Source organism: Beta vulgaris, chromosome 7, assembly GCF_026745355.1.
Source record: "Beta vulgaris subsp. vulgaris cultivar EL10 chromosome 7, EL10.2, whole genome shotgun sequence".
Lineage (NCBI taxonomy): Eukaryota > Viridiplantae > Streptophyta > Magnoliopsida > Caryophyllales > Amaranthaceae > Beta > Beta vulgaris.
In genome coordinates this window covers 53,285,862-53,313,174 of record NC_079208.1, presented here as the reverse complement: position 1 = coordinate 53,313,174, position 27,313 = coordinate 53,285,862, and the positions used below count along the sequence as shown (strand labels likewise).

The 27,313-nt window shown below is 36.4% G+C and overlaps 3 protein-coding genes across 8 annotated transcripts; 1 reads left to right on the top strand and 2 right to left on the bottom strand.

The window, feature by feature from the left end:
* Positions 1-2,301: 2,301 nt before the first annotated feature.
* On the bottom strand, positions 2,302-2,996 carry LOC104900410 (uncharacterized). Its single transcript, XM_048647811.2, has 2 exons — positions 2,808-2,996; positions 2,302-2,712 (listed from the first exon to the last, which is right to left on the bottom strand). The coding sequence occupies exons 1-2, from the start codon at positions 2,814-2,816 to the stop codon at positions 2,389-2,391; spliced, it is 333 nt and encodes a 110-aa protein (XP_048503768.2). The 5' UTR covers positions 2,817-2,996; the 3' UTR covers positions 2,302-2,388.
* A 928-nt stretch (positions 2,997-3,924) lies between these two features.
* Positions 3,925-15,500, bottom strand: LOC104899762 (hypothetical protein). Of its 4 annotated transcripts, none has more exons than XM_010687022.4 (9): positions 14,865-15,499; positions 13,802-13,965; positions 9,117-9,291; positions 8,693-8,793; positions 6,405-7,193; positions 5,815-5,946; positions 4,589-4,903; positions 4,413-4,469; positions 3,925-4,320 (listed from the first exon to the last, which is right to left on the bottom strand). In XM_010687022.4, the coding sequence occupies exons 2-9, from the start codon at positions 13,928-13,930 to the stop codon at positions 4,159-4,161; spliced, it is 1,860 nt and encodes a 619-aa protein (XP_010685324.1). In that variant the 5' UTR covers positions 13,931-13,965; positions 14,865-15,499; the 3' UTR covers positions 3,925-4,158. The 4 variants fall into 4 exon arrangements, with proteins under 4 accessions (XP_010685324.1, XP_010685325.1, XP_048503767.1 ...); XM_010687023.4 differs by having other exon boundaries at positions 8,723-8,793; positions 14,865-15,496; XM_048647810.2 differs by lacking the exon at positions 13,802-13,965 and having other exon boundaries at positions 14,865-15,500.
* Positions 15,501-22,174: 6,674 nt separating this feature from the next.
* On the top strand, positions 22,175-27,066 carry LOC104899760 (hypothetical protein). 3 transcript variants are annotated; one of them, XR_008970471.1, is made up of 9 exons: positions 22,175-22,437; positions 23,664-23,747; positions 23,837-23,895; positions 24,824-24,919; positions 25,032-25,109; positions 25,199-25,261; positions 25,753-25,926; positions 25,998-26,267; positions 26,726-26,863. XR_008970471.1 is itself a non-coding variant. In XM_010687020.4 (9 exons), exons 1-9 carry the CDS (start codon positions 22,236-22,238, stop codon positions 26,807-26,809), a joined length of 936 nt encoding a protein of 311 aa, XP_010685322.1. In that variant the 5' UTR covers positions 22,180-22,235; the 3' UTR covers positions 26,810-27,066. The 3 variants fall into 3 exon arrangements, 1 of the variants encoding a protein (XP_010685322.1); XR_790993.4 differs by having other exon boundaries at positions 22,178-22,437; positions 26,130-26,267; XM_010687020.4 differs by having other exon boundaries at positions 22,180-22,437; positions 26,172-26,267; positions 26,726-27,066.
* Positions 27,067-27,313: the final 247 nt, after the last annotated feature.

Genomic DNA, 27,313 nt, shown 5'->3' with positions numbered 1-27,313 from the left:
TAACTGCCCTGACACTGTAATTGAACTGGTTCATGCTCCTGCAAAAAAGAATGAGAAGGTCCCAGTATTTCAAAGGCTATTCATATGCTTTGATGGTGTTAGGAGAGGGTGGATTGAAGGTTGCAGAAAATTTTTAAGCATAGATGCTTGTTTCCTTAAAACATTTCTGGGTGGACAACTGTTGGCAGCTACTGGTAGGGATTCAAATGATCAGATGTACCCAGTTGCCTGGGCAATTGTGGAGGGGAAAACAATTCTTCTTGGGAGTGGTTTATGACTCAGCTTCAACATTCCCTAAATTTAGGTGAGGAGAGGATCTCACAGTTGTATCTGATGAACACTTGGTAAGTCTAACAATTTTTCTTCCTTTTTCTTTTCATGAAAAGGTTCAGTAATAATGTTATGATTAATCTCATGCTATGTTCAATCTACTTGCAGGCTATTATAAGTTCTGTGCCAAAAGTACTGCCAAAATGTGAGCACAGGCACTGTGCAAGACACATTTTTGCACATTGGCACAAGGACTTTAAAGGTGATGAGATGAAATTGATATTCTGGAAAGCTGCTAAAGCTTATAGTGTGGCTGATTTCAATGATGCAATGGAAGAGATGTCAGAGGTTAATAGTGATGCTGCTGCTGCATTTAGGAAACATAATCCAGATGTCTTTTGTAGGGCATTTCTGAAGACAGCTAGCAAGACAGATGTGATCACTAGCAATTTATCAGAGACATTCAATGGGTATATCATCAATGCAAGAACCAAACATCTCATTTACATGCTGGAGGATATCAGGACTGCCCTGATGCAAAGGTTGGTGGTTAAAAGACAGGAAATGGAGGCCAGCATGCAAAGTTGTGTCCTAGGATTCAAGCTAGATTGGAGATTGAAAAAAACCTAGCTGCCAACTGCACTCCAATTCCATCAACAAATACAATATTTCAGGTGAACTATCATATGGATAGTGTAACAGTTGACCTTGAAGCTAGATCTTGCACCTGCAGGAAGTGGGACCTCACTGGTATCCCTGTTGCATGTGTAGCCAGCATATTCTTCTGTAGAGGAGATGTTGAAGATTATGTGGACCAGTGTACACCAGAGAGAATTACCTGAGATCTTATGCTGGGTCAATCCCACCTCTAGTAAGTGAAAGACACTGGCCACTAGTCACTTCTCCTCTCATCCCACCACCCATTAAAGTTGGGCCTGGGAGACCAAGAATATGTAGGAGAAAAGACCCACATGAAAACCCTAAAAAACCTGGGAGATTAACCAAACATGGGGTTGAAATGACATGTACAGTATGCAAAGTTAAGGGCCATAACAAGAGGACTTGTCCAAATAAAGACAAAGCTCCTACTCATCCACCTCACAAGAAGGCCAAGACATCTGATGCTTCAACTCAGCATGTAGCTCACAATGACCCTCACTTGGATGCAACAGCAGAGCCAAGCAGAACTGGAAAAGGAGGAAGGGTCATCAGGGTAGGGAAGGGTTCAAGAGGAGGAAAGAGATCTACAAATGTTGATCCAAGCACCTCAGACCCACATCCAAGCACAGCAGGGAGAGGAGGGAAGGGTTCAAGAGGTGGTAAGGGTGGGAGAGGAGGTAAGGGTGGGAGAGGTGGGAAGAAAGCTACAACCACTGTAAGTTAACCATTTGACTTTCCCTCTGTTTTCTCAATATTTCCAACTTCACCATTTTCACCTATAATATTGTTGTTCATGTCCCAAAATAATAGGTGCCTAAAGGAGTGGGTGTTTTCATAGCTGATGATGGTTCTACTTATGTGGGGGTAAGAAGCTCACAATTGTTCAAGAGGTGTTATTTTTTTGTTGTTATCATTTTGAACTTACACTTTTTTGATGTCATGTGCACAGGAGGAAGAGTACCAAGAATCATTGGAGAAACTGTGGGTTCAAGTCAACCATCAACCCAAGCATCAACCCAAGCATCAACAAGCTAACTAACTAAAACTGTTATATGTCCAATTCTGTTTTGGGAACAATATTCTGTATTTTGGCAACACTTTGGTGGTTTTGGAACAAACTTGATCTATTTTGTGCAACTGTTGTTACAATCAATTTCTATGATACAATTGTCCATTGTTGACAGTTATTAATATTTAAATTACATGTTGTGTCAATCAATACACTTGAATTACTTTTGTTTTTTATATTTGCAAATACATGAAAGAGTAATACACAAAGTATGTCAGAATAGGATTCATTCATTCATCCAAAATGCATAATCATTCATAAGTTGTTACATTCTTGAAATTGAAGCCACACAAAATCCACAAAATAAGCCATCTATGGCACTTTAACCAGCCTAAACACCTACATAAAGATCCAACATACATGAAACATCTAACTTCCTAATGTCAATTTCACTCCTTACACATCCAAAAGTAAGCTAACAACATCCATGAAACAACCATCCCCATTATAGCATATCTCTGTCCCCTAGCTGTCTTCTGCATTTCCCCACGCATTATTATCATCTCAGCGTTCATTTGATGCATAGACACTGTCATGCTATCCTTCTTCAACTTCAGTTTTCCAAGCTTCTCTTCCAATATTTTAAAACCTAATTCGAGCTCAGAAACTGTTGTGTATTGTTCCATTAGCTGTGACTGCAAGTCATCACATTGGTTGCACCCTTTTGTAAACATTGCCCCACTCTCCCACAAGAAAAATTCACAATCATGCTTCTACAACAAAAAAGCGAAACAGTTTCATTAATCTTGAAACTGCAATTAAGAATCAAAAAAACACAGAAAACCCTAAAATGGGGAAGAATACTTACTGGCCACATTGAACAGCCGTAAAACCTTTTCCCATAGCTTCCACTGTTTTTCGATGTCCTCAATTTTGCAGGAATTCCATGGTTGCATCTTACAATTGCTTCACTTTTGGAGTTGATAGATCAAGAGTTGCCAGATTTTTGTGCTTCCATTGGAGATTAACACAGAGAAAGAAAAGAGATAGAGGAAGACAGAAAGAATGAAAAGAAAGAGAGAAAGAAAGATTTTAGGCTACAAGGCAACCTAACGTGCCTTTTTAATGAAGTCACGTGAGGGTTTACCGGTTTCTGCGGTTGGCAACCTGTAAGGACCTATAAAAGTTAGGACCCCACATAGTTAGGACCTCCACAGGTTAATCTAAAGTTGGTACCTTTTAAAAATTATCGGCCATAGTTTAAACCTCTCTTGTCAATTTTTCCACAACAAAACAAGCACTAATATTTTAGACGAAGTGATTGTAAACGAGCACTAAAACTTTTAAAACGCCCCCTAAAGCTTTTCTTCTTTTCTTTCCAAAAAAAAAATGCATCTGTCCATTATTTTTGCTCAAAGAATATTTACTAGGTTGCCTTCACAAAAAACAAAGAATATCCACCAAGTTGCAAGGTGTTGTGGTGACGAAATTTCATAATTATCTGGAACAATATTTACTAAATCTTATTTCATTACTTGAAATATATCTCCACTGTGAGTCTGTGACACCTCCCATTCCAAGAAAGTATTATTTGCAAAACTAACAATACTTTGGTTTAGAGCAGAAGTTGGGACCCACAAATTTAGCTCGGCTCGGCCCAATATTGGGCAAAAATTTTCGACCCGCGGTTGGGCCTGGCCCAATTTTTTTAGATTTTGGGCAGGTCTTGGATAAGTCAAAAATGACTTTTCAATCTATTTTTTTGGCCCAGCCCCACACAAACAATGGGAATTTTTTTGTCACGGCCCGGCCCGGCCCATGATTACCTCTAAAGTAAGCTTTAGATTGCATACTAAACACTTGAAATCAAAACTACAAAATACATTGAAGATCAAAGCACATTGGTGGTGTTATGGAGGAGGATTTTCGATACCCAATGAACTGACAATTTACTGAGATGATTAATAAACTGCTTCTACCAAAAATGTATCAAACTGTGAATGACACCTTTACTCAAAAGCCATGGAGCTGAAAGTGCAATGATCACTCACAAATGAAGACCTTGAAGCATATATCTCAGAAGTCTATCATTAACGACGACATTTAGATATCTATTACAGAAACTACATAGCAGTTGCAGGGTGAAGGTGATCACTCAGCAAGTCAGCAACATTATTTCTCTCTATATATTCTAGGTGACGAAAGTATATACAAAGATGTCACAAGTATTCTGATCTATTTTTATTTACACTTGACCCACTATCGCAATTACTACTGCGTTTAGCAACCTGCGGGGTCTGACCATTGAGTTCTGCAAGCTCTCGCACTTTCACCAGAATCGCTGCAGGGATTGGTAATGGCGCGTTCTTACGAGGATTCATCTGTGCATCATTTAGTACACCATTTACTTAAGATCATTGTGCTTAGTACCCAGCATTCATAACAATAGCAACAAATGATGTAAATTGCTTACCCCTTTATCTGCTTGAGAGTTAGCAAAGCTAGCCTTTAGAAGGTTTCTCCACTTATCCTGCAAGATCAACACAATTACTATAAGAAGAATACAATGTGGAGGTCGATAACAATTAGCAACCCATGGATCACAATGTGTACGTTGTGGCCAGAAATGCAACAGTCATTGATCCATACCTTCAGATCAACAGAGGTGCGGTGAGTATATGACGAGAAGGAAAGGCGTTTGATTTCAGACCAACGACCAGCTCCGAACTTGGCAACACCGTCAACAAGCTTCATAACTTCTGTCAAACTCCAAGCGCGGTGGTGCTTTCTTCTCATTCCACCCTTTGCAGTGGGAACAGTTGCTAGTTGATCATCAGAGTTGTTGCCGGACGCATTATCTAGAGGAGTACTATCTATTGAATCCACACTTTTTTGTTCCCTGCCTTGAGATATATCTGACATACTAGTCAAACATTGTTTCTCCCTCTCGTCTTCTGAAACAATCTGCAAGGAAACACCCAAACAGGAAATGCCACATTTCAAATATTTCTGCTAAAGGTTCGCCAACTGCAGATATAAATAACATTAACACAGTTCATGTAAGACTAACAAGACATAATCTAATAAAACGCAGATCAGAAAGATCAAACTTGGTGAAAGAATGAATTTTAAGCTTTGTACTAAGGTTCTGAAGGATACATGTTCCTTTGCAATATAAAGGTAAAGCTGTACATACCTAGACCTCCTCCCGCAGAGGCGTAGAAGTAATGGTGTCGAAGGATAGTGAACAGGCTTGCTAAATATACCCATGCGAATTCTACAATGCCTCAAGGATAAGGTTCAAAGATAGGATAATTGACAAAATTCCAGCATGATATCCTATGATCCTATCCTCTATAATCCAGTTAAAAGCGCAGAACCAGGTTTAAAAGCGGCTCCTTCAGGTCAAAGTTACAATCACTATCTATTCTGGTCACCCGGGTAATTCCAAACTTCATGATGATAAAATCAACAGGACTCATATTCCTATTACAGTTCACTATAGTTTTAGTCAAATAACATGGCCTGTCTGTAGTAAAGAATCAAGAATAGCATCGACTATCAACTCATTAGGCTTTGAACAGGTATTGAGTGTCAACATATATCCCAATATCCAGAAGAAGTCCATGACATCCACTCATAATGCCAGTGCGACCAATGAACACATGGGGATATACTACATAAGACAGCAAATTAGCCACACGAACATTCAGAAAATATGACACACATAAAACAGACCAGTCTGAGCTCAAGTATTTTTAGGGTTCATTAACAAAAGTACATAACCTTTTCAAAACCAGAAATGGAACAAGGAATAAGACAGACGTTTCTCAGCAAGTAATTATGTGACACGTCAGAATGAATAGTCTTCTTACCGGCTCCTCAGACTGGATAGATTTAGTTTCCTCAATTTTAACCCTACTATGATCATCAGATGGCGGCTTACTCACTGCAATGGAGCTCTCAACAATTTTCCTTGTCAAAACAACATCACTTGAATGGAACTTCTGCAAGACAGCATCAAGTAGATTATGAGAGACAAAAAAGAGGATAAAGCACAAACATATCTTGCTAGCTCACAAACAAGTTCTAATGCAAATAACTATGCATATACAAGTAAAGAGCATACTCCAATGAGACTCCATTAATTTAATCAAAGGAAAAGATTCACAAGGAAAAAAAAACAAGAAAAAACCCCACAAGGCACAAACACAACGATCAACGTGTCTTTCAAGTATTAGGGCGTCTACTGTCATCTGTAATATAACATAAGTAGAATCAAAGACCGATATTATGGACAACCTGTCGGGAAAACACAATGGTACCATAATCTATGACAGAATACTAATAAACAATAAAAGCATGGATCAATCACTACTCAAAAGCATATGCTTCAGATATGTAAACCATTTTTATCCAACAAACTAATGTGACCATAATGTTTATCTTTAGAAAATTGACATACCGTAAGGGCCGTTATACTTTTCCTTGGACGGCACCTACGAACCCGAGAGACGTATGGGACCTGAACTCCAGATCCTCCAATGGACTCAGGTCTAGTGACAAAATCACCTGAGTGAAAACCCAATGCACGTTTGACAGCTGACTTTGGAAAAGATTCATCCTGTCCAAAACGCTTGCATGAGGACAATGACTTTCCAGAAGAATCTTTTTCTTTATCAGATGATTCCTCAATATATCGCTTTGTAGGCTTCCTAACTCTTTTCACAGCTCTGTGCTCATGGTTATCATCACTGCCGCAACCAGATTCTGTTAAAGAATTTCTCAGTTCAACATCATCTACGATATCCTCCCTTAGATTTGAGCATGCAACTAAGTTCACTGGACCATCATCCCCAGCATTGCAGATCTCTCCAGCTACTGACTCTTCGCAATCCAACTTTTTGCTGAGTTCTTCCTCTTTTTTCAGAAGCTTCCCATCATTGATCTGAAAGCTTGTCACAGATACATCACATGAATTGGTCAGTCCCATTACAATTCTTCGTTTTAGCCACATCTTGTCTTTGGCTGAAGTTCTACGCCCAAATGTAGCTCTGAATGTTTCATGAAGTTCTCTAATACTTAAAGTGTCCAAATCTATCTCCCCCTTTATCAAAGAAAAGTCAGGTGTGGAACCAGGGGATCCACTTTTGCTTAATTCATCCTGTAGGCTTGAGCTTGATTCCTTGCCCGTATTTCCGGATGTCTCGACATGTCTGTTTTTTGAACTTGATGCAGATGTAGGCAAAGAGGCCTGCAACAGAATTCCAGATTGACGCCTCCCATCAATATTTGGGAAGAAATAGTCTCATGATTCTCATAGTTTAGCATGATGAGAGCAGAAAGAAAAAGATGTTCTACACGCTCACAGGTATCCAACTCCCTCTCGGACCACTAGTAACAATATCAAACTTGGTATGAAAGAGCATAAAAATGGTATATACAGCACAACTGAATTAATCACAGTTCTATACTCAATTGCAGGAAATTAAAACTGAGAAACTACAAGACTAGCATATGTCCTCTCTCAAATAGCAGAAATTAAAGAGGAAAAGCCAAAAAGAAGATTAAAAAAAACATCTACAAAGTTACTACAATTACTTAGCACAGGCAGTCAATACTCCATTACCCAGCAGTCTTCATATATATTAGCACTTAGCAGTATGATGGCAAGAATTACAGCCCTTTCAGTTAAAATATTTCATGATATTGAAATAGAAAGTAAATTTTGATTGATAAAGAAGATAACATAGAAGATAGAGAAAGGGAAATCGACGACCTCAGCAAAGTCTTCAAAGGAGAACATAAACTTTGTTGGTTTCTGTAAATGATAAATGTTCTATTGGGTTATCTGCCAGCCTATCTGTAAAAACATTAGTTAGGACAGCAAAAGCTTCAAAGTCTGTCTAAGATCGTGTTCTTCACCTTAAAATTATATCTCACGAGAAAGAAGGCTGGAATAGATTCCAACAAAGGTTACCCTAAGTTTAGGTGACCGCTAAAGTAGGTTAAGTACGTCAACTCTAGCTATAGAGAGCACACCCAAACAAGTAAACAAGAATTACTGGCAGTAATGTAATAAATAATGAATTTTGAATGTCATTTACTGAAGAAAATCTCATGCAAATTGCCATGGCAATGAAACTTCATTTTCAAACATATTTTTCTTGAAAATTTCGACCCTCAATCTAAAAATCACATCTACAAGTGATGATGGAAGGTCAATATAATTTGTGAAATACAACAATTTTTTTGGGAATGAACAGGCATTACCCAGGACATCGGCATGAAACTTTCTTCACAAAAATTCCAATAAGTTCATTACTATTACCACCATTCAGTATTATCTAAGAAACAGTCCATAAATTTACAATGAACACAATCCCTAACACTATAGCAAGCTCACAGAATTTCCCTTCTTCATAACATAAACCAAAGAGGATAAACTGACTGTAATAAACTGGATGTTTTCGCCGGAAAATAAAGGAAGAATACGATGATATTTGATTGATAGAAATGGAAATTACAGGAAATAAAAGATAGTTGCCGAGTTTTTGAGTGACTTGGTCACACTCCCAAAATAACCACTAAAATAAACTCTCCAAATTATTCTTCATACCCTCTTCTCTCCCTAATCTCCTCTATTTATAGTGTATTTGCCTTACTCCCCAAGCTAACATATCAACTAGTGTATATTACTAAAATACCCCTACCCCCCTAGGCTAGTCTAAAATCATTTGGCATTAGACATACGAAAATGCATAGTGGAAAGGTCGGTGCCACCTGCATTAATCCCTCAGCCTCAGCTCTTGAGTTTTCTTCATCAACTCCCGAGAACTTGATTTGTGACAAACCTAACAAACCACAATGTCAGAATTAGTGGCAAATTTCAATATGTACTGCCAACCACAACCTATGTAATTACAAACTACTACAAGAGGATCAAGAAGATTCAGGGAGGCAACAGTAATAGCCATAGCAAAACATTATCCTGAAATGAATATTTCAAAGTACAAACATATGAGGTAGTTCTGATGACGAACATTCTACAGAATAGCTGCAATAAATATGCCAAACTAATGGCATAATAACTGCAAAGGTTTTAGACTATTATCACCAAATTGAAGTTGATATGTCAAGACAAGGCAAAAATGTGGAGACAGTAAAATGTTCTAACCTTCATGATTCTCTAAGTCAGATTTATCACATGTATCATCTTTATTTGGAATATATCCTGCTGTCTCCATAACATCAGGTATAGAAAGCATTTCACTCTTCTCCATCCCCAACATATCCTCGACCTCCATAAGCTCATCATCAGTTGCAGGAACAAACCTTCCATCAAAATCAACCTAGAAAGCAGAAATAAAAGATCCTATCAGTTACAGAAATGGATTTTCACATTGCAGAAACAGAAATAGACTAAGGGAGAGCAGTAGAAATACAAAAATGCAGCTCAGCGAAGCAATATTGAGCATTAATTCATTAAACAGATATCATTCATTGCAGTGTTTAAGAGCACTGTACAAACTACAAAGGTTGGATAAACATGAATCTAAGAGCTTCAGCGATGGTGGGCAAGCCCATGATTTCTCTTTCCTTTCCTCCTTACTCCACCACATTTTCTCTTTCTCCGCCTCGCTTCTATGTAACCTTTTTTCTTCCCTCCCCAGAACACTTGTTGATCCCTAAAATGCTTTACAGCAACAAAAGACACTTACACTTTGTTTAGATAGCATTACAAGAGGGAAAGGAAGGCGAGGAATAGAGTAGGAAGGGGAGAGGTGATGCATAAGTGGTAGCACAAATGATCATGGTTAATTTCTTCAATGGTTCTTGAAAGTTCTTTAGTGCACAAATGAGAAAGGAAGGCGGGAAATATAGATGGGTAGCGGGAAGAATGAAGCTTCTTTTCCCCTCCAAATCTCTCTAATTTAAGAGGGGTGATGTCTATTAAAGAGGGAGAAGAAATGGAGAAGAAATTGATCCTTCTCCTTCCCCTTCCTTCCCTAATCCTTTATCCAAACAAGGAAACTCATTCCCCTCCCTTTAACTTCCTTCTCTTTTTCTCTAATTTCTCCTATCTAAACAAAGTGTTAATTCCAATTGGTTGAGGTCAGCTACATGAGTTAAGATTTTATTACTGGTGGTCATCCACGTATATCATCTACCTTTATTCTAAACTATCGAGAACAATATGCTCAACAAACCTACTTTTCTTAATATCATTGTAGCACCTTCTCTCCAAGACACCCTTGGCCTCCCGGATTCTTCTAATTCTCCGATATCCCAATTCAATTCTCAACTATCCTTAACCGATTATATCCTATCTTTATTCTTAATGTCAATAACTCCAACCCTTACCTGATCATCATTGTTCTAAACTTTATCACTTTAGCTTCTGTCACACATTCACCTAAACAAGTGCATTTATGCTACCTTGTCTTTCGAAGAATCCTTCCTAAATGTCCAACACTTGGAATAACAAATATAATAACATTGGACTAATTGTCGTCCTAGAAACTTACCTTTTATATTAAAGGTACGATGTAGTGGCACAAACCCCGATTAATCCTCACAATATAAGCCACCTTCATTGTAGCCTATGATTCACATCTTGATGGCTTGGTCAATGCCTTCATTCTTCTGTAAAATTCATCCCAAGTACTTACACTAAGTGATAGACAAATCATTTTCATCCCTTATCATCCTTAATATCATTAAAACTCCTCATGCTACCTTAAGTACTCAAGTCACTACAACATAGGTATGGATACTTTTAACACTTTGTTTCGAACCAAAATCATGGACACCTTTTATAAAATACACAAATCGGACACTTAGGAGTTTACCAAAGACCGAATAACACAATCACCAATCAAATCCCTCTAAAAATTAAAAATTACACTCCATGTACAATCATGCTCTTACTTCGATTTCGACTTTGACTAAACAATCAAGATTCTAATACTTGCCGCCGATGCTCCACTCTAGCAACAACTCAATCTCTAGTCTAGTTCACCAAACAACAAAAACCATAATATCTCATCTTGTATAGGATATTTAATTTCATAAACTATTGTTGTGTAGAAGACTGTGTTGCTCGGACTCGAATACTCGTGTCAACCCCAAGTTCGTGTGCAAGTATCCAACTTAGCTATTTTCTTAAAAAAAATCGTGATTTTGGCCCAAAATCAAGCGTCCAAGTGGCATACCTATGTCCAAATGTCAATGATATGTGAGGTAAAATGAAGAGTCCGAGTAAAATAGGTAGAAGAAAAAACCTAGAGGCGGATCCACATAAAATCCTGAGTTAAACCGTCGTTAACTAAATATCTTCACATCCTTATGTTTCCAATTGCATACATATTCTAAACTAAATAGATATATTCGCATAGTACACCCTTTCTCAACATTGCCCACTAAAGCATGACACTTTATACCTTATCATAGATCCTCTTAAAAAATAAGAAGCAATATCGTTCTTCATCACCATTTAGTATTTCATCGTCTATCTCATAAAGATGTATATCCCCTAAGGTAGAGAAACCACACAAAGATCAAATTGCTCGTACATTACCTCAATCCATAACTTCATAGTACAACTTAGTAATTTGAGCAATCTTGTGCATCTACATCTATTCATACTTCTTGCAAAAGTGTATTTAATTTGTGCTGCAGTTGATCCACTTTGAAAAGATAAGAGATGTTTATTATGCTTCTTCAATCATATACTAGCCAAGATAGAATCGTAAATAGGCAAAATTTACAAATGACTTCCCTCCATTCCTTCTTCCATATCAAATACCTTACTGAACACTTTCAAAATCATCATGACTTGCACCCATATGCTCTTTTGCATCTCCGACAGTAAATAAATAAATTATTTGTTGAAGTATTTGACTTTGAAAAGCTTCTTGTACACTGTCCTCAGGTGTATAAGCATTAACCATATGCACCAATTCTATCACATACGATATTTACTCATATAATCGAATTGCTTTCCCTATATATCTCAACTCAATCATTTACTAGCATATCATCTATGATATGACCACAACTTATATCCCTCTAAGAATTATACCTCTTTATCCTACCTAGTTAGTCTCTTGAAGACACATCATGTTCAAATTTCCTTTGCTTTATCAATTTTACCAACCCTACTAACTTTCATATAAGAGGCCGTGTTTCAAATCTTATCCTATATTCTAAATAGTCCTAACTTTCTTCCCTCGTCTCCCTTGCCTAATACCTAGGAAACCTTGCTCAATTAAGTATACAATGTTAGATTTGCCTTACAAGTTCTCTCTCCTACTTTTGATATACCTAGCCTTGTTTTCTCTCCTATTCCCCCCCCCCAAATAAAAAAAGAGAGAGAGAATTGTATGGGTCCGTTGCCCAGGTCTTCCCCTTGCGCTTTTTCCTTAAGGAGGTACTCAGAAAGTAGAACCCACACTAATGAGCAACCTCGAAAAATGATGGGGAAGCTCATAAAGTAGAGAGAAAAATCTTTGGAGAGCTTAGTTCCCCACCATCGCAAAAGTTCACCCTGCTAATAAACATTAACAAGGTATAGACAAAGCACGACAAAAACCCACATCTGTGCTCTATGATGAGCACAACTTTGTGAATGATGGAGCTATTATGTGTGAAAATTCATTGAAATTTCTGGCAACATGGAAACGTCTTTCTCACCCACTGATTGAAAAAAATTATGTCTGCAATCTCCTTTTATAAATATTCAGTTGTTGCATTCAAAAGTATAATCTTCTTGTGAATCTCACCCGGCATGAAAATTCAAAGAATTACATGAAACCATCCTTCTCCCCCACTGATTGACAAAAACTGAACGCAATCTCCTTTATAAACATTCAGTTGTTACATTCGAAAGAATAAGTTCATTGTGAATCTCACCCTAAAATTATAGGATAATGAAAATAGGGTAAAAACAGAGTTATTTGGCATTATTTTATCCATGAGCCAGAAAGGATAGAAGTTTGTTACCAAAATCAAGAAAACTTTGACAGCTTATACAAATTTCGAAAAAAAAAAACTTGAATGTTCAAATGCCCAAACGACGTGAAAGAAGGACAAGAAGCTGCAAATTCAAATAAGGGCCAACTGAGCTCTGCCTATGAAGGCTGCAAGCCATTCACTATGCCAGATTTCTGAGACATTAACGTAGAAATGTAGAATAGTATCAGTTCCTCTCCAAAGAGAACATATGCCTAACCGGGGGGGGGGGGGGGAGCCACACTGATGCAAGGTTGCAGATGAAACATCGAATCTAAAAACAAGCTTCAATTAAGAAGCACCCCATAAAAGTAGATTGCAAGCTCCACCTCCCCAAAAACATTACATTGACCTGGCCATCTGTTAGAACCATAAAGATTTGTTCAAAAAGTAGATAAGCACATATGGAGTCCAGGAACTTGAAGCATGAAGCATCAACTGGCCAGGCCAATAAACAAGCACTCAGTGAAACAAATATGCAACAGAATTTTATCAATATTACACAGGTATGCGTGAAATACTGACATGAAAGTTGCTTGGAGATATTTCGTTCACATTAGAACAGGTTCTATACCTAGACTTCAAGTTCAGGGCTTAGTTTACCTCAATTTAGATTATCTTTAATATTACAAAAGCAAACATTATAAGAATCCCAATAGAAATGTAGAATGTCATATATTCACCCACAAATTGAGATAGCAATTACACTTAATGCCGTCAAGACCATTCCCCACAATCAAAGTCATCACATTTTCGGTCCAATGAAAATAGAACTCCAGAAAATTAAAAAATATAGCTACAAACAACATATATATTTGACTAATAATCAGATTTGTGTTAGACATTTACCCGAACAAGCTTATAAACAACAGGATCAGCACCTTTCTTCAATGGAGCTAAATCAGAACTGAGTTTATCAGCTGCAACATCCTCAATAACTCCTTTCTCACTTCCCTTAACTCCAACCACCATTTCCATGGAAATCTCACCACATCCAACTCAAAACAGCCTTGCTGAAACCCAAAAGGACAACAAAAAAAGGGGGGAAATTGAAATTTTGGAGTCAGCATTTGTTTCCTACCACAACTACACTCAACAATTAAACTACATCCTTAATACAATAACAAAAAAAAACATAAAGTTCTTAAGAGTTCTGAGTGAAAAATTGAAGCAACCCATTAAAAATCATAATTCAAAGACTGCATTACAAAGATTATACCCCCAAAAGGTCTTTTTCGTAGGTATATCATAGCCATATATTCCACAATGTATCAATGCATCACCACCAAAACATAAGACAACCGAACTCAAAAATATCAAATGAAACCAACCTAAATTAAGGGATATTGTTGTCAGCCCAAAATTCACAAGTTCAGCCATCAAACACAAGATCTGTGCATCCATATTCTATACATCTCACAACACATGCAAAATGCAACCCAAAAAAAAAACACCAAATTTTGCCAAAGACTTCAAAGGAAGAAATTGATATATACTTATGCACTTAAATATGTGATCATGATGAAAGTGTCTTAATGCAAGTTCTCAGAAAATACCATAAAAATCATAAACAATACAGCAGTCATAAAAAACACTAAAAATCAAAACTTTCTAAATATAGCAAACAATAATTTCCCAGAAACTAAAAAGGGCAACTTTACTCAACCCCATATTCTTCAAAGTTCACACCTTTATTTCCCAGTATAGGAATTCAAATTAAATACTGAAAAACTCAATTCTACAATTAAATTACACATCACATTAAACTGGAAAATACATAAAACAATTAGACAAAAAAAACCCATTGAAACGTAGCAAACATCAACAAATTAACAAAAATTAACCCAAAAAGGAGCCAAATTTAAATCACCCACATGAAGAAATACCATAAAAGAGGAAAAATAAAACTAACCCATGAGAAAATTAAGGCCGAAATCGCAAAGGAGCACCATAATTTGCGATTTGAGTTCCAAAATGATCAGGACTTAACAGTGCGGTGCGCAAAGCAGAGAGGAGAGAGAAAGAGAAAAGTGAAATTAGCGGCAAAATAGAAAATGAAAGTGAGAGAAAAAGACTGACTTTGTTTTTGGGTTGTGAAATTTACCGGGTATTGCGTTGAAAGCTTAACAAGCAAGAAAAATTAAGGAATTTTTATCGAGCCAAGTAGAAAGAGGAGAGAGAAAATTTGTACTGGCTTTTTGACTATGGGCGGCTTTACAGTTCCGGATTTCAGAAGGGTTTTCTTAGCTGCAATTTATTCATATCATGTGGAGTCCGATTTTTTTTTTTGGGGAGTTGGCTACTTGCCAAATGTAAATAAGATTATGGTCACATTAAGAATTTACTATACTCCCCTCAAAAAAAAAAAAAAAAAAAAAATTTACTATACAATATTAATACTTCCTCCTTTCACATTCGCTCAACTTCTATACGTCGCCCCCATAATTACTTAAAATCGCCCAAAAAATAGTTGAAATTACCTCTATAACCTTCTTCTTTTTTTCTTAAATCATCGCTACCCACCACTTGCCAGGCTGCCACCACCACCACCACCACCCACCTCCTAACATACTGCCATCACCACCACCAACCTCTGATCCTGCCACGACAACCCTTAACCCTTGAGTTCTCTATCACCTTCTCAAGCCCTTAACCGTACCCCTGAGTTCTCTCTCTCCTTTTCACTCGCCGGCCATCTCCTGCTGTGGCGTTGTACTCGGACTTCCGACGGCCCCACTGGTCCACCACCCCCCGACGACCTGAGATCGAGACCACCAGTGGACGCTCTCCCTTGACCCTCAGTTGAGTTGAATTGCGTGAAATTTTTAGGCTTGGGCGAACGTCCGCGGTGGACGTTCGCTCCATGGCCAGAACGTCTGGCCTGGACGTTCCAGCCATGGGTGGAACGTCCACCGCGGACGATCGCCCCATGGCCGGAACGTCCAAGTCAGACGTTCCGTCCATGGGGCGAACGTCCACCGCGGACGTTCGGCCAAGCCTAAAAAAATTTCGCGACAATAGTAGTGGGTGATGGTGGTGGCTGGGGGACGTAGGTGACGGCGGTGGAGGGTCACAGTGGCAGTGGGGAGGTAGGGGTGGTGTGGAAAAGAGAAAAGGGTAAAATAGCCCGAAAAAAGAAATTTGGGCGAATTTAAGTAATTTTGGGGCGATAATTAACAAACCTCCAAATTCGTTGTGACACTTTTACTTTGCAATTTGCACGCATGTTAATATAAAATTTTCGGTACACATTAGGACAAATCTAAAAAGATCCAACATTACTATATTTTATGCACGTATAAATTACAAATGATGATCAAAATGGAATTTTTGAATAGTATAAAATGTCAAAGTGTCACATTTAATTTAAAATTGGGAAGTATTGCTTATTTCAAGATGGGAAGACTTGCTAAACTTGGATGATCCTATATAAATGAAAAAATTGAAGGGTTGTTCTCTTCAAATTGTTTTTTTTGAACTTATTTGGGCTTTATTTAGTTTGTTAGAGGTAATTTTGTAACTAATTTAAATTTATAATTGTTAGTAATTCTATTCAAAAAACACATGTTTATACTATATACTATTTCCTATGTTTCAAAGTATACGGCGCGCATGATATTCAAGGTTAAACTTTGACTATTTGTTACTCATGTTGGTAAATATTACAGTATAAGATAATAATATTTTTTGTATTTTTCAAGACAAATCTAATGATATAAATTTTTCGAATATTTATTTTTCATATTTTGACATATATTTATTATTAAAACAATCTTTTTGTGGCGCGTGCATGCCTTAAAATTTGAAATAGAGGGGAAAAAATAAAAGAAAAAAAAAACAAGTTTTCCATCCTAAAACTCCCTCCTAAACATATCAATTAATGATTGCAATCTCTTTTGAGGTTATATTGAGCCTCAATTAATAATGTGACTTGTAGAATTCATTTAAATCAATATCAATTATTTCAATAGTTTCATTGGAAATTAAATTTTAGTTCAAAATTACCCAAACAATTATTTCATATGTACATATATTAGAAAAATCAAGCAAAACTCAAAATATTAATCTTATAAGAGACCGTCTACTTTAGGCCCAGGCTACGCTCCGGACAAGGAAAGTTTTCATTTATTAAAATTATAATTTAAGATGATAACACTAAATATTATTTGGTATAGTGGTTAAGACTTTAGTGTATGTTCTTGAGGTCCTGGGATCAAACCTTACACTATGCAATTTCTAATTTTTTTTATTGTTGTGGATTACATGGAGTAAAACTCCCTTAGAGAGAGCGCCACGTGGCACCGTTTCTGACTTAGACACGCCTTTTGATATATTAGTATAGATTAGGCAACAACACAAGTCTAATACTAAGAAGAGAACGGAGCACCAAACTGAATACAATGACTAGTTTAATCTATTTAGTAACAATTATAATCCATCATTTAATCCATTCATTAACTAATTAAATTCATTTAGTGTGTGGTAAAATTGTGAGATTTTGGGTTTATATAGAGAGAGGGAGAAGAAAAGAAGAGGAGGGCTTGAAACTTAATTAGGGTGAGAGGAAGAGAGAAAATAAGTGTGTGGTAAAATTGTGAGATTTTGGGTTTATATAGCTATCCCCTTTTGGGCTTAGGAGAAGGTGTTGGGCTACAATAATATTTAATTGTTGGATGATTTGAGTAGTTGGGTTCCTCTAACCCAATTTAAAATCCTTTTTCCTAAACCAAAAGATGTTTTAAGCTATTTAAGTAATTTTCAAAGTATGACTATATAAAATATTTGACTACTTTAAATCATTAAATAATTCATTTGACTTTTAAATAGTCAACCTTTTAAGAAATAAATTATATAAATACTAAAGTATACTAATATATATATACTCCCCCTGGCTTTTTTTTATTTGCTACATTTTCCAAAAATGGTTGCTTTTTTTTATTTGCTACATTTCCTTATTAGAAGACTTGGCCCACCAAAAAGTAATAGTGTTATATATATATATATATATATATATATTATATATATATATTATAACTCCCTCTGCTTTTTTTTTATTTGCTACATTTTGGTTTGCACAAGTATTTAGGAGATGTCATTTTCATTCTTTAATATATATATATTATATATATATATATATATATATATAATATATATAGAAGTGAGTTCATATGAGAATGCATACTTATATGAGAAATGAGAATGAATTTTACATGCTATAACTCTTATGAATAAGTGATATAACTCTAATGAAAAAGTGATGTAACTCCAAAACCAAAATATTTGGAAAAAAAATTCAAAAAAAACAAAAAAAATTTTGAATTCAAAATTTTTTAGAGGGATATAACTCTAATGAATAAGTGTTGTAACTCTAAACCAATCGTGTGGTTGAGATTTATTCTCATTTCTCATGTAAGGAGCATTCTCATGTGATCCTGCCTCTCTCTCTCTCTATATATATATATATATATATATATATTACTATATAGGGGTAGGATCCGCTTAGTCTGAAAACTGAAAACGGGGTAACTTTTACCACTTTTAGGGTAACTTTATATACTTTAGGGGTAACTTTTGTCTGTTTTAGGGTAACTTCATTATCTTAAGGATAAATTTATATATTTCAAGGGAAACTTTATATATGATAAAGGGTAACTTTTAGTACGTTTAGGATAACTTTATTATGACAATTAATTTTCATCTTCCTAGGGTAACTTTGAGTATTATAAGAGTAACTTTAACTAATTGTATTACTAAACACACCATTATTGATACACATAACAAAGTGAATACATACGAAAACAAGAATTATAATTGATATTCCATATCTGAAAATATTGACTTTAAGTACAGTTAGCTTTGGTAGGTTTACTCATATTCATCAACAATCAATTTCTCTCTCTTCTTCTTTCTTTAAAAATATTGCCTTTCAAGTCACATTTCCCTCCTTTCTTTCTGTTTTCTCTGGTACATATTTCATACAACCCCACAACTCAAAAAAAAAAAAAGAAAGAAGATGAACACATATTAATTATATTACAGAGAGTTTTTAATTTTGGAAGATATATATTGTATCAGTATCTATTGACGGCCACAAATTGTTGATACACATAACAAATTGTAAAACCATAATTCAAATCCTAGATCGATGATGGCCAAATTGTCACCTGATTTTGCACCAACCGCATACGCGAAATCAAACCCGATAAACGAATCATCGAATTCACGCACCAACAAGATAATTGACAAACAATAATACATATCCAAATGAACAAAACTAAGCTGAAAATACCAAGAAACAACCTTTAAAAAATCAGAGGTATTGCAAAAGAAGGCAAAGAAAAAGATCGGTGAAGTGTAGATGCAACGATGTTGCCGACCGCCGTGCAAAGAGAGAGAAAGAAGTTGATGATTGTTTGAATTTCAATGACTGATGTACCGGTTTAAAAGCTTCTCATATTGGGAATATTTGCTTTCCTTTTTTTTAAAATAGAGGAGAGAGAAAAAGAGATTTTTTTAATAGAGGAAGGTGAAATGAGAAAAAAGAGTTGAGAGTGAGATGATAATAATGGTGAAATCCAGTTGAAGAAGAGTGGGGAGGAGAGAGGAGCAGGTGAGGAGAGAGAGTAAGAAACTCGGTGAAACTATGAAAGAAGGGAGGAAAGAGGAAAGAGAAAAGAGTGATTTTTACCCAAAAAACTGCAGCATCAATGTTGGCCACATGATAAAAAATCAATGATGTGGATCTTTGGTTTTCAGTTTTCAGGCTAAGAGTAGTTTTCACAAGATCCTATTACTCTATATATATATATATATATATAATATATTATATATATATATATATATATAATATATATATATATATATATATATATATATATATATATATTATATCAAAGTATATTTATAAAATTCATAAAATTATGGGGATTACAACAGCCCTATGCAAGTTTCAAAGGATGACATTGGTATACAAGCAAGGAAGGTTGCTGCTCTTAACAGGTGAACAAGTGTGTTGATAGCAGCCTCGATGTTGCAGTGGATTTGCGGTTAGATGTCCAATCGTATGCCACAAGTGACAAGCAACAAATGTAGTGCAAAATACTCGTGGTGGAAGAGCTCCCTGTTGACCATGTAAGCATAAATCCTCCTTTTCTTTACTCTGCTTGTAGTAAAAAGACACTAAAGGCCCAAGAAAAGTTAAGATATATAAGAAAGTCGTGCGGGATTTTAGAGGGGAAGAAGAAAAATGATGTTGATGATTCATAAAAATTCTGATGGTGACAAAAGAAAGTTCCCTGATAACACGATCACTTATGACAACATGAACATTACAAAGAGTGCTTTGGAGAAATGTCGTTTGAATTTAGATGCCCCGGTTAACAATACGTTGGGTATTATTGAGTTGGAGGTTGGCGAGATCGAATTCCGCCCGGCATTATGAATCTACTATATTGGAACTATCGGGGCTTGATCAACCCCCGGGCAGTTCGTATGCTCCATAATTGGAGTGTTGTAAATAGCCAGGATTTATTTTTTGTTTCTGAAACGATGATTAGTAGCCGTGCTACAGAAACGCTGAAGTTAATGGATTTCTCTTGTGGTGGTGGAGTTTACAGTGTTGGTACTTCGGGTGGCTTGTGTGTGTTTTGGAAGGGTGATAAAGTTGATTTTTCTTTGGTGCCACTCTCTAGTAATCATATTTGTGGGGACATCAAGTTGGAAATCGGTTTTGTTTGGAGGTTTGTTGGTATCTATGGGTGGCCGGAAACAACGCAAAAGTTCAAAACTTGGGAGCTCATGCGCACTTTCAGCTCTTTTGATGGCATGATGATTTTTGGTGGTGACTAATAAAGTTCTTAGTGCCAGTGAGTTAGAAGATGTTGTGGGTACGGAGCGGCAAGCTATGGAGGGTTTTAGGGAGGTGATGGATGAAATGAGGTTGCGTGATTTGGGCTATCTTGGTTCATGGTACACGTGGGAGCGTGGCAAAAATCCCTATACTAGAATACGAGAACGCTTAGATATTTTTGTAGCGAATTCTCTTTGGTGCAATCATTTTACGTCATCGGAGGTTGTGCAGATGGCTCGTTACATATCTGACCATACACCTTTGTTGTTGTTAGTGTGTGGGAAGCTACGCGTGAAAAAGGGAGACACAAACAAAAGCTATTAGAAACCGAGTGGCTGCTGGATCCCGAGTGTGAGGAGATTGTGCGGACAATGTGGGGGCTGCTGGGGTGTGTGTTTTGGTGGAGAGGGTGCATCAGGTGGCATCACAATTGGTGAGTTGGAGTGGCAGGAAGTTTACCAATTTTAGTAAACAGATTCAGGAGATCGAAAAAAGGCTAGTTGTGGCTCAAGTGGGGTATTTAATTGAGGAGCAAAATTTGGCTTTGAATATTCAGGGAGAGTTGGATGATTTGTTGATTAAACAAGAGGCTTACTGGCATCTTAGGTCCCGAGTTTCATAACTAAAAGATGGTGATAAAAATACTCAATATTTTCATTATAAAAGCCTCTCAAAGGAAAAAACGCAATTAATATTAATGGTTCGTTCGACAAAGATGGGTGTTGGAAGGAAGAAGAGGAGGATTTAGAGATAGTTATTTGTGACTATTATGAGACATTATTTTGCGACTTGCTCTCCGGATATATATTGAGGAGGTAAATGAAGTGCTCGAGTCGATTAATCAGATTGTTTCTCTTGAGATGAATGCAACCTTGTCCTGTCAATGAACAAAAGAAGAAGATCGTTTGTCCCGTTAAGGTTATGTGTTTTGCGACACGGTTGGCTCAAAACCATATTTTACCCCCAAATAATATTTGAAACAGATTGCGTCTCTAGTCTCTCGCCTCACAAAGGGAACATCCTTTCTTTCTGATCTTAATTCTATCATGGGGGATGTAATGTTTTTTAGTAGAAAATTTGTCTCTGTTTCATGGTTTCATGTGCGAAGGGATGACAATTATGTAGCGCATCACCTGACAAGACTAGTGCCTTTTGAAATTGAGCAAAGGTGGGAATATCGTATCCTCTTTAAAATTACTCCTTATCTACTGATAGACACCTTGTCTCTCCCTTACTCTATAATCTATAGTAATCTATAATCTATATAGTATTACATATCTTTTCCCCTCAGTAAAAAAAACCTCCCTTCGTTTGCCTATGTGTTACTATTTGAAACAAAAACATAAATGAATAAAGTATAAAGAGAGGGAGATTCTCCCAACAGCCATAAATTTTGCGGGAAAAGAAAGTAGGTCCAAAACAATAGACATAGAGATGGAGAGAATATTATCCACATTCCACATGGCTCCTGTTATCTCCTCATCTTTGTGTTCAACTCCCACATTCTTCCCACGAATTCCAACTAAAATTACTTCCATTTCTTTATGCTCTCATCACACTACTACCCCTCTTTGGCTATGCAATGCCAGCAAGAAAAAACCCGGATTTTTCGATCAAATTCTCGATTATATTGAAGGTAATTAAGTATTCTATATATGATGAGTTAAAAGGGTTTGATAAAAACACCCTCTTTTCATTCTTATAATTAGTAGGAGTAGGTAATTTTTACTAATGAATCTTGATGACATGTGTAAAATTTGGTGATTTTATATGTAGTACAAATATTCTTGATCAGGAGTATTATATGCAACCAACCTCATCAGATGACGAATTCCTAGCAGTGCTTTTTTATAAAGAAAATTAATAGGGTGGATGTTTACTACGTATGGATTTTGTCATTTGTCGCCCTTTTTTTTTCTTAGTAACGCAATGTATTATTATCCTCCAAAAGATTTCTCCCCCTCATTCCCCATTCCCCTCCTAGAGCTTATTGGGCGTATTGTTAAGTAACTTTAGGGAGCGTTTGATTCACATGATTCTGGTATCAAGTATGGGTTTAGAACGAGCAAAACCCATACTTAGTGAGCGTTTGATTCACATGATTCTGGTATCAAGTATGGGTTTAGAACGAGCAAAACCCATACTTAGTGTTTGTTTTATTATTTAATAGAACCCATACCTCAAATCCATAAGTTATGAGGTTTAGAAACCCGAGGGGAGGTGGGTTTGGCTCATACCTATACCTCTGGGTATTAAATAGAAGAAAAAATTTCATTCCCAAATAAAAACCAAACACATGGTATTAGATATCAAGTTCCAAACCTATACGACCTTGATTTCATTCCTCATTCCAAACCCATATTACTATGTGAACCAAACGCCCGTTTGATCAAATCAAAATTCTACATATGGTAGAAGTGGTAATTGATACACTAGTGTTTTAGGAGTGAAACTCCCTGCTTTTTTATGTGTAAACATCAAAGTGAAGTGGTTGACAATTTGACATAAATGTAGGAAATTTCACTTCCTAAGAATTTCTAGAAAGTTCTACATCTCACAAAACCTAGTCTCCATAACAATCAAATATCACACGAAGTTATACTTCCCACATCCAACCAAAAGATGACTAAAAATAATGATAAGTTAAATTAGTTTCATTTGTTTTACACCAATACAAAGTTATACTTTTCATGGAGTTCTACTTCCTAGGTAGTGATGATTGTTTGGTTGCATTTCATATGTTTTGGTTAACCAAACTACTATCTCAATTTTCTACTTTCCAAGTAGTACTTTCTATGTAATATCATGTCAACCAAAACTGCATGATATCATTATATGAAGATTCTAATAATAACTATGCAGGTGGGCCTAAATTAAGGAAATGGTATGGAGCCCCTGATCTCCTCCCAAAGGATGGATCAATAGCTGAAGAAGAGAATGATGATGGTATCATATATTATATATTAGGTATAATACCATAAGTTTTTTACATGATTTTCACTGTACTATATCTCCTTTTGCCTTACCTAAAACAGATGTAGAGGAAGCCAAAGATGCTGTTCTAGTAACTGATGGGGATAGTGAGATTGGCCAGGTATGGTCATTTCTTGCCCATATAGTAACATGACAATGAAGTTTATTCTTGGCAAAGAAATTATTTTTTTATCCATATGAGCCACGAAGGCAGTACAAAGTACAAAGAAGGGGAGGGGGATTCGAACTTGTGGCCTATCGTTCACACAACACCTCATTCTTAACCACTAGGCCAAGACATCTTTGGTATCTTGCCAAAGAAATTTGATTCAAAATGATTGGGTTTTTAGTGATTGTTTGGTTAGACGTAGGAAGTATCACTTCCCATGAAGTTGTAATTCCTAGCTGAGTTTCAATCCTTGGGAAGTGCCAGAAATTGTTGAGTGAGCATGGTGGCAAATTTGACTCACTTAGGGAACTAGATATTCAATTTAATTTCTTCCACTGGATGAAAGTTCACTTTGGATGACCAAACAACATCAGAGATTTCCACTTTGAGGCATTTGAACTTCATGTGTAATTTGTAAATCTATGTAGCCTAAACAATCACTTGTAATCACTTTGTTTTGCAAAACTAGATTGATTTTCCTAATTTACCTGAATTCTTCGAAGCCTTTCTAAATTTGTAAGCAGCATTATTACCTTGATGTTTGAACTAATATTAAATCTTAAAATTCTGTTTGGTTCTAATTATGTTTGCATTACTCACCTTTCTCTTCACTTCTTCCTTTTTTTTTTTTTTTTTTGATGTAGACCTTTCTCTTCACTTCTTCCTTTTTTTTTTATGAAACCTTTCTCTTCACTTTTTGTATTAGTGCTAGTATGTGACTATAAAGTATTAACATTGTGGATTTTGTAATGAACTTAAGTTCAATGAAGTTATGACAATGATTCAATTTCAATTTTTCTTGCTTACTTAAGGTCTATTTTAAATTTACCTTAGTTTGCCATGAATGAACCCTAAGCTTCTTGATTTCTAGCTTATTTAGATGGTGATTTTATCCTTGATTGTAAAACGGGCTCGAATCAAAACACTGGTTAAAGATAGGCGTGCTGCTCTAGAAGCCTTTGGAACCTACGTCGAGGTATGTTTGATATTTCTGTATGCCCTTCAATTTTTCTTAGTCTCTCTAGTGTAGATGTGTCCACAATTCCGGACATTTTCCATTTAACATGTTCTGGTTGTTTCACGGGAAGTCATTGGCTGGAAATGCAAGTGACAAGGTGTTCTTGAGCAAGGCCTTGAAAGGTGTTCGGGCAATTATATGCCCAAGTGTAAGTACACTAAGCTTCTATATCTGTTCTTAGCTTCCTTCCTAAAGCACCATTTACACTGGCTTAATTTGCTGATAATGCTTCTACAGGAAGGTTTCCTGTCCAAAGTTGGGAACTTGCAAGGTGTGCAACATGTTGTTCTCTTATCTCAGGTATATATATCTCTGGCCTTTTTAACCCTATAGATTAGGGTTGATTACTGGGTGCACTTGAAAGCATGTTTTTCGGATAATGATGTAGCAAGAAGTCGGAACATTGGATATGAACCCCTTAGTTTTCAACCTAGATTGTTGTTGCGTTTGTTGGTATCACATGCTCCCTGAGTGCACCTCAGTAAGTGCACATAAGTTGCATTCATGCTGTGTGTGATGAGTGAGAAGCAATACGATATACTAAATCAAAAGTATCAAATCAGGCGCATTTGGTAATAAGCGTAGTTGATATTAGGAGGAACGATAAACAAAGCCCAGTGTGTGTATTCACCCTTGTTTGGTCAGTGATATAACCATCCAGCCATCCTACACCACTGTATGTCAATAATATACGGGACATTTCAATACATGGATTTAGGTTTATACTTCCTCATTGTATCAGCATTATGGAAAATCTCTTTTCATGTCATGTTTGTTTGATAAGATTGCAGTTATCTGTGTATAAAGGTGCTGATGGCATTCAAGCTCTTATGACAAGCAATGCACGAAAGTTGGCTGAAGAAGATGAATCAATGGTAATGGCCTCAGGAATCCCATACACTATTATCAGAGCTGGCTCTCTGCAAAATATTTCCGGTGGAACACAAGGGTTTAGCTTTCAAGAGGTATCTACATTACACTATTACATTGTTACTTGGTTTCTATATTTCACCTTAACCATTCCAGTCTGATCCAGGACACTCACATTTCGCGCTATTCGACACTTCATTTTTGGGCCAAACCCCCAGAATTTTTGGAACATTCTCATGTCTGATATGAGTTCTTTAGTCCTAGTAACACAGATAACACACTTTTTCATGCCTGATAGTAAATCACTCTGAAGTCGAGAACATGGTCGAGTTGTTGACAGGGTGGTGCAGCAAAGGGAAGCCTAAGCAAGGAAGATGCCGCATTCATATGTGTCGAAGCACTTGACTTAGTGCCTGAGACTGGACTTGTAGTTGAGGTCAGTTACCATCAAACTTCATTTCCAGATTTTGTTTCTTTATTCATATAGTAGTAAATCAGCAACAGATAAAAGAAAAGGCTGAGAACTAAACAGAAACTCATACCCAATATACTGGAAATTATTGTCACAATATTAGTGTAAACTAAACTCTTAATGTGGCAATTCAATCCGAACAAAGGAAATATAAACTGAAAACGAAACCTCTTGCGCGAGAAGTAGGAGCTCAATCAAAAGAAAACATATACTACAAACTGTACATTGAGGATTCTTTTCAGTCTATCCCTGATTGTTTACAACAGCTATTATGTTTTTCTGCCGTGTGCACTGCTTTCTTTTCTATAATTGTGTCCCCTATATTTATCTTCCTAATGTGCCTTTGGTAAACTTTCTTTAAAGTACTATGTATTGAAAATTTATTATTGAGCATATCCTGGTTAATACCTTGAATATAACAGGTGATCAATGGCGAGGAGAAGGTTTCTGATTGGAAACAACGATTCGTAGAGTTGTTGGAGACGAAGGAGAAAGGTGAAGGGTGACGGCGAGCAAGGCCATGGCATTTCGAGCATTATACCAGAATTCCAGTAATTAGTTTCATGTTCCACTAATTTGTTTAGATATAAGTATTTTAAAAACCTTTGCTGTTTTTTATTTTCTTTTCCAATGCAAGTGAATATATATCAAGTACCTGAAGTCCTGAACGATTTTTACAAGCACTTTGTAAAAATTAACATGGAGCCTTGCAAACCAACAAGCAGGGGAATTTCTGACTAAAGATACAGATCCCAAATATCAACTCTTGTGCAGAGCACTATTTGTAAAATGTGAGCGTAAAAAGGTGGTACTGAACAGCTTGGATCGAGCTACATCACTACCCTCATAGCCCGTTTGGTTAGTGGTCGTAAATGGTGGTATGGTAATGTAAGTTAGTGTAAATTTGTAAAGGTCTCATATTACTGACCATGTCAATAAAACTCCCTCACAAAATATAAATTTTCCTATATAATCTAATACCACATTCCCAAGTGGTAATGGATGATAAT

Coding starts and splice junctions, on each gene's coding strand:
- LOC104899762 (XM_010687022.4), bottom strand. CDS start 13,930: ATGGAAATGGTGGTTGGAGTTAAGGGAAGTGAGAAAGGAGTTATTGAG. Junction 9,292..13,801: donor TTGTTTATAAGCTTGTTCGG/GTAAATGTCTAA, acceptor TCTGCTTTCTAG/GTTGATTTTGATGGAAGGTT. Junction 8,794..9,116: donor TGACTTAGAGAATCATGAAG/GTTAGAACATTT, acceptor GTGGTTTGTTAG/GTTTGTCACAAATCAAGTTC.
- LOC104899760 (XM_010687020.4), top strand. CDS start 22,236: ATGGAGAGAATATTATCCACATTCCACATGGCTCCTGTTATCTCCTCA. Junction 22,438..23,663: donor AATTCTCGATTATATTGAAG/GTAATTAAGTAT, acceptor ATAACTATGCAG/GTGGGCCTAAATTAAGGAAA. Junction 24,920..25,031: donor CCTTTGGAACCTACGTCGAG/GTATGTTTGATA, acceptor TTTCACGGGAAG/TCATTGGCTGGAAATGCAAG.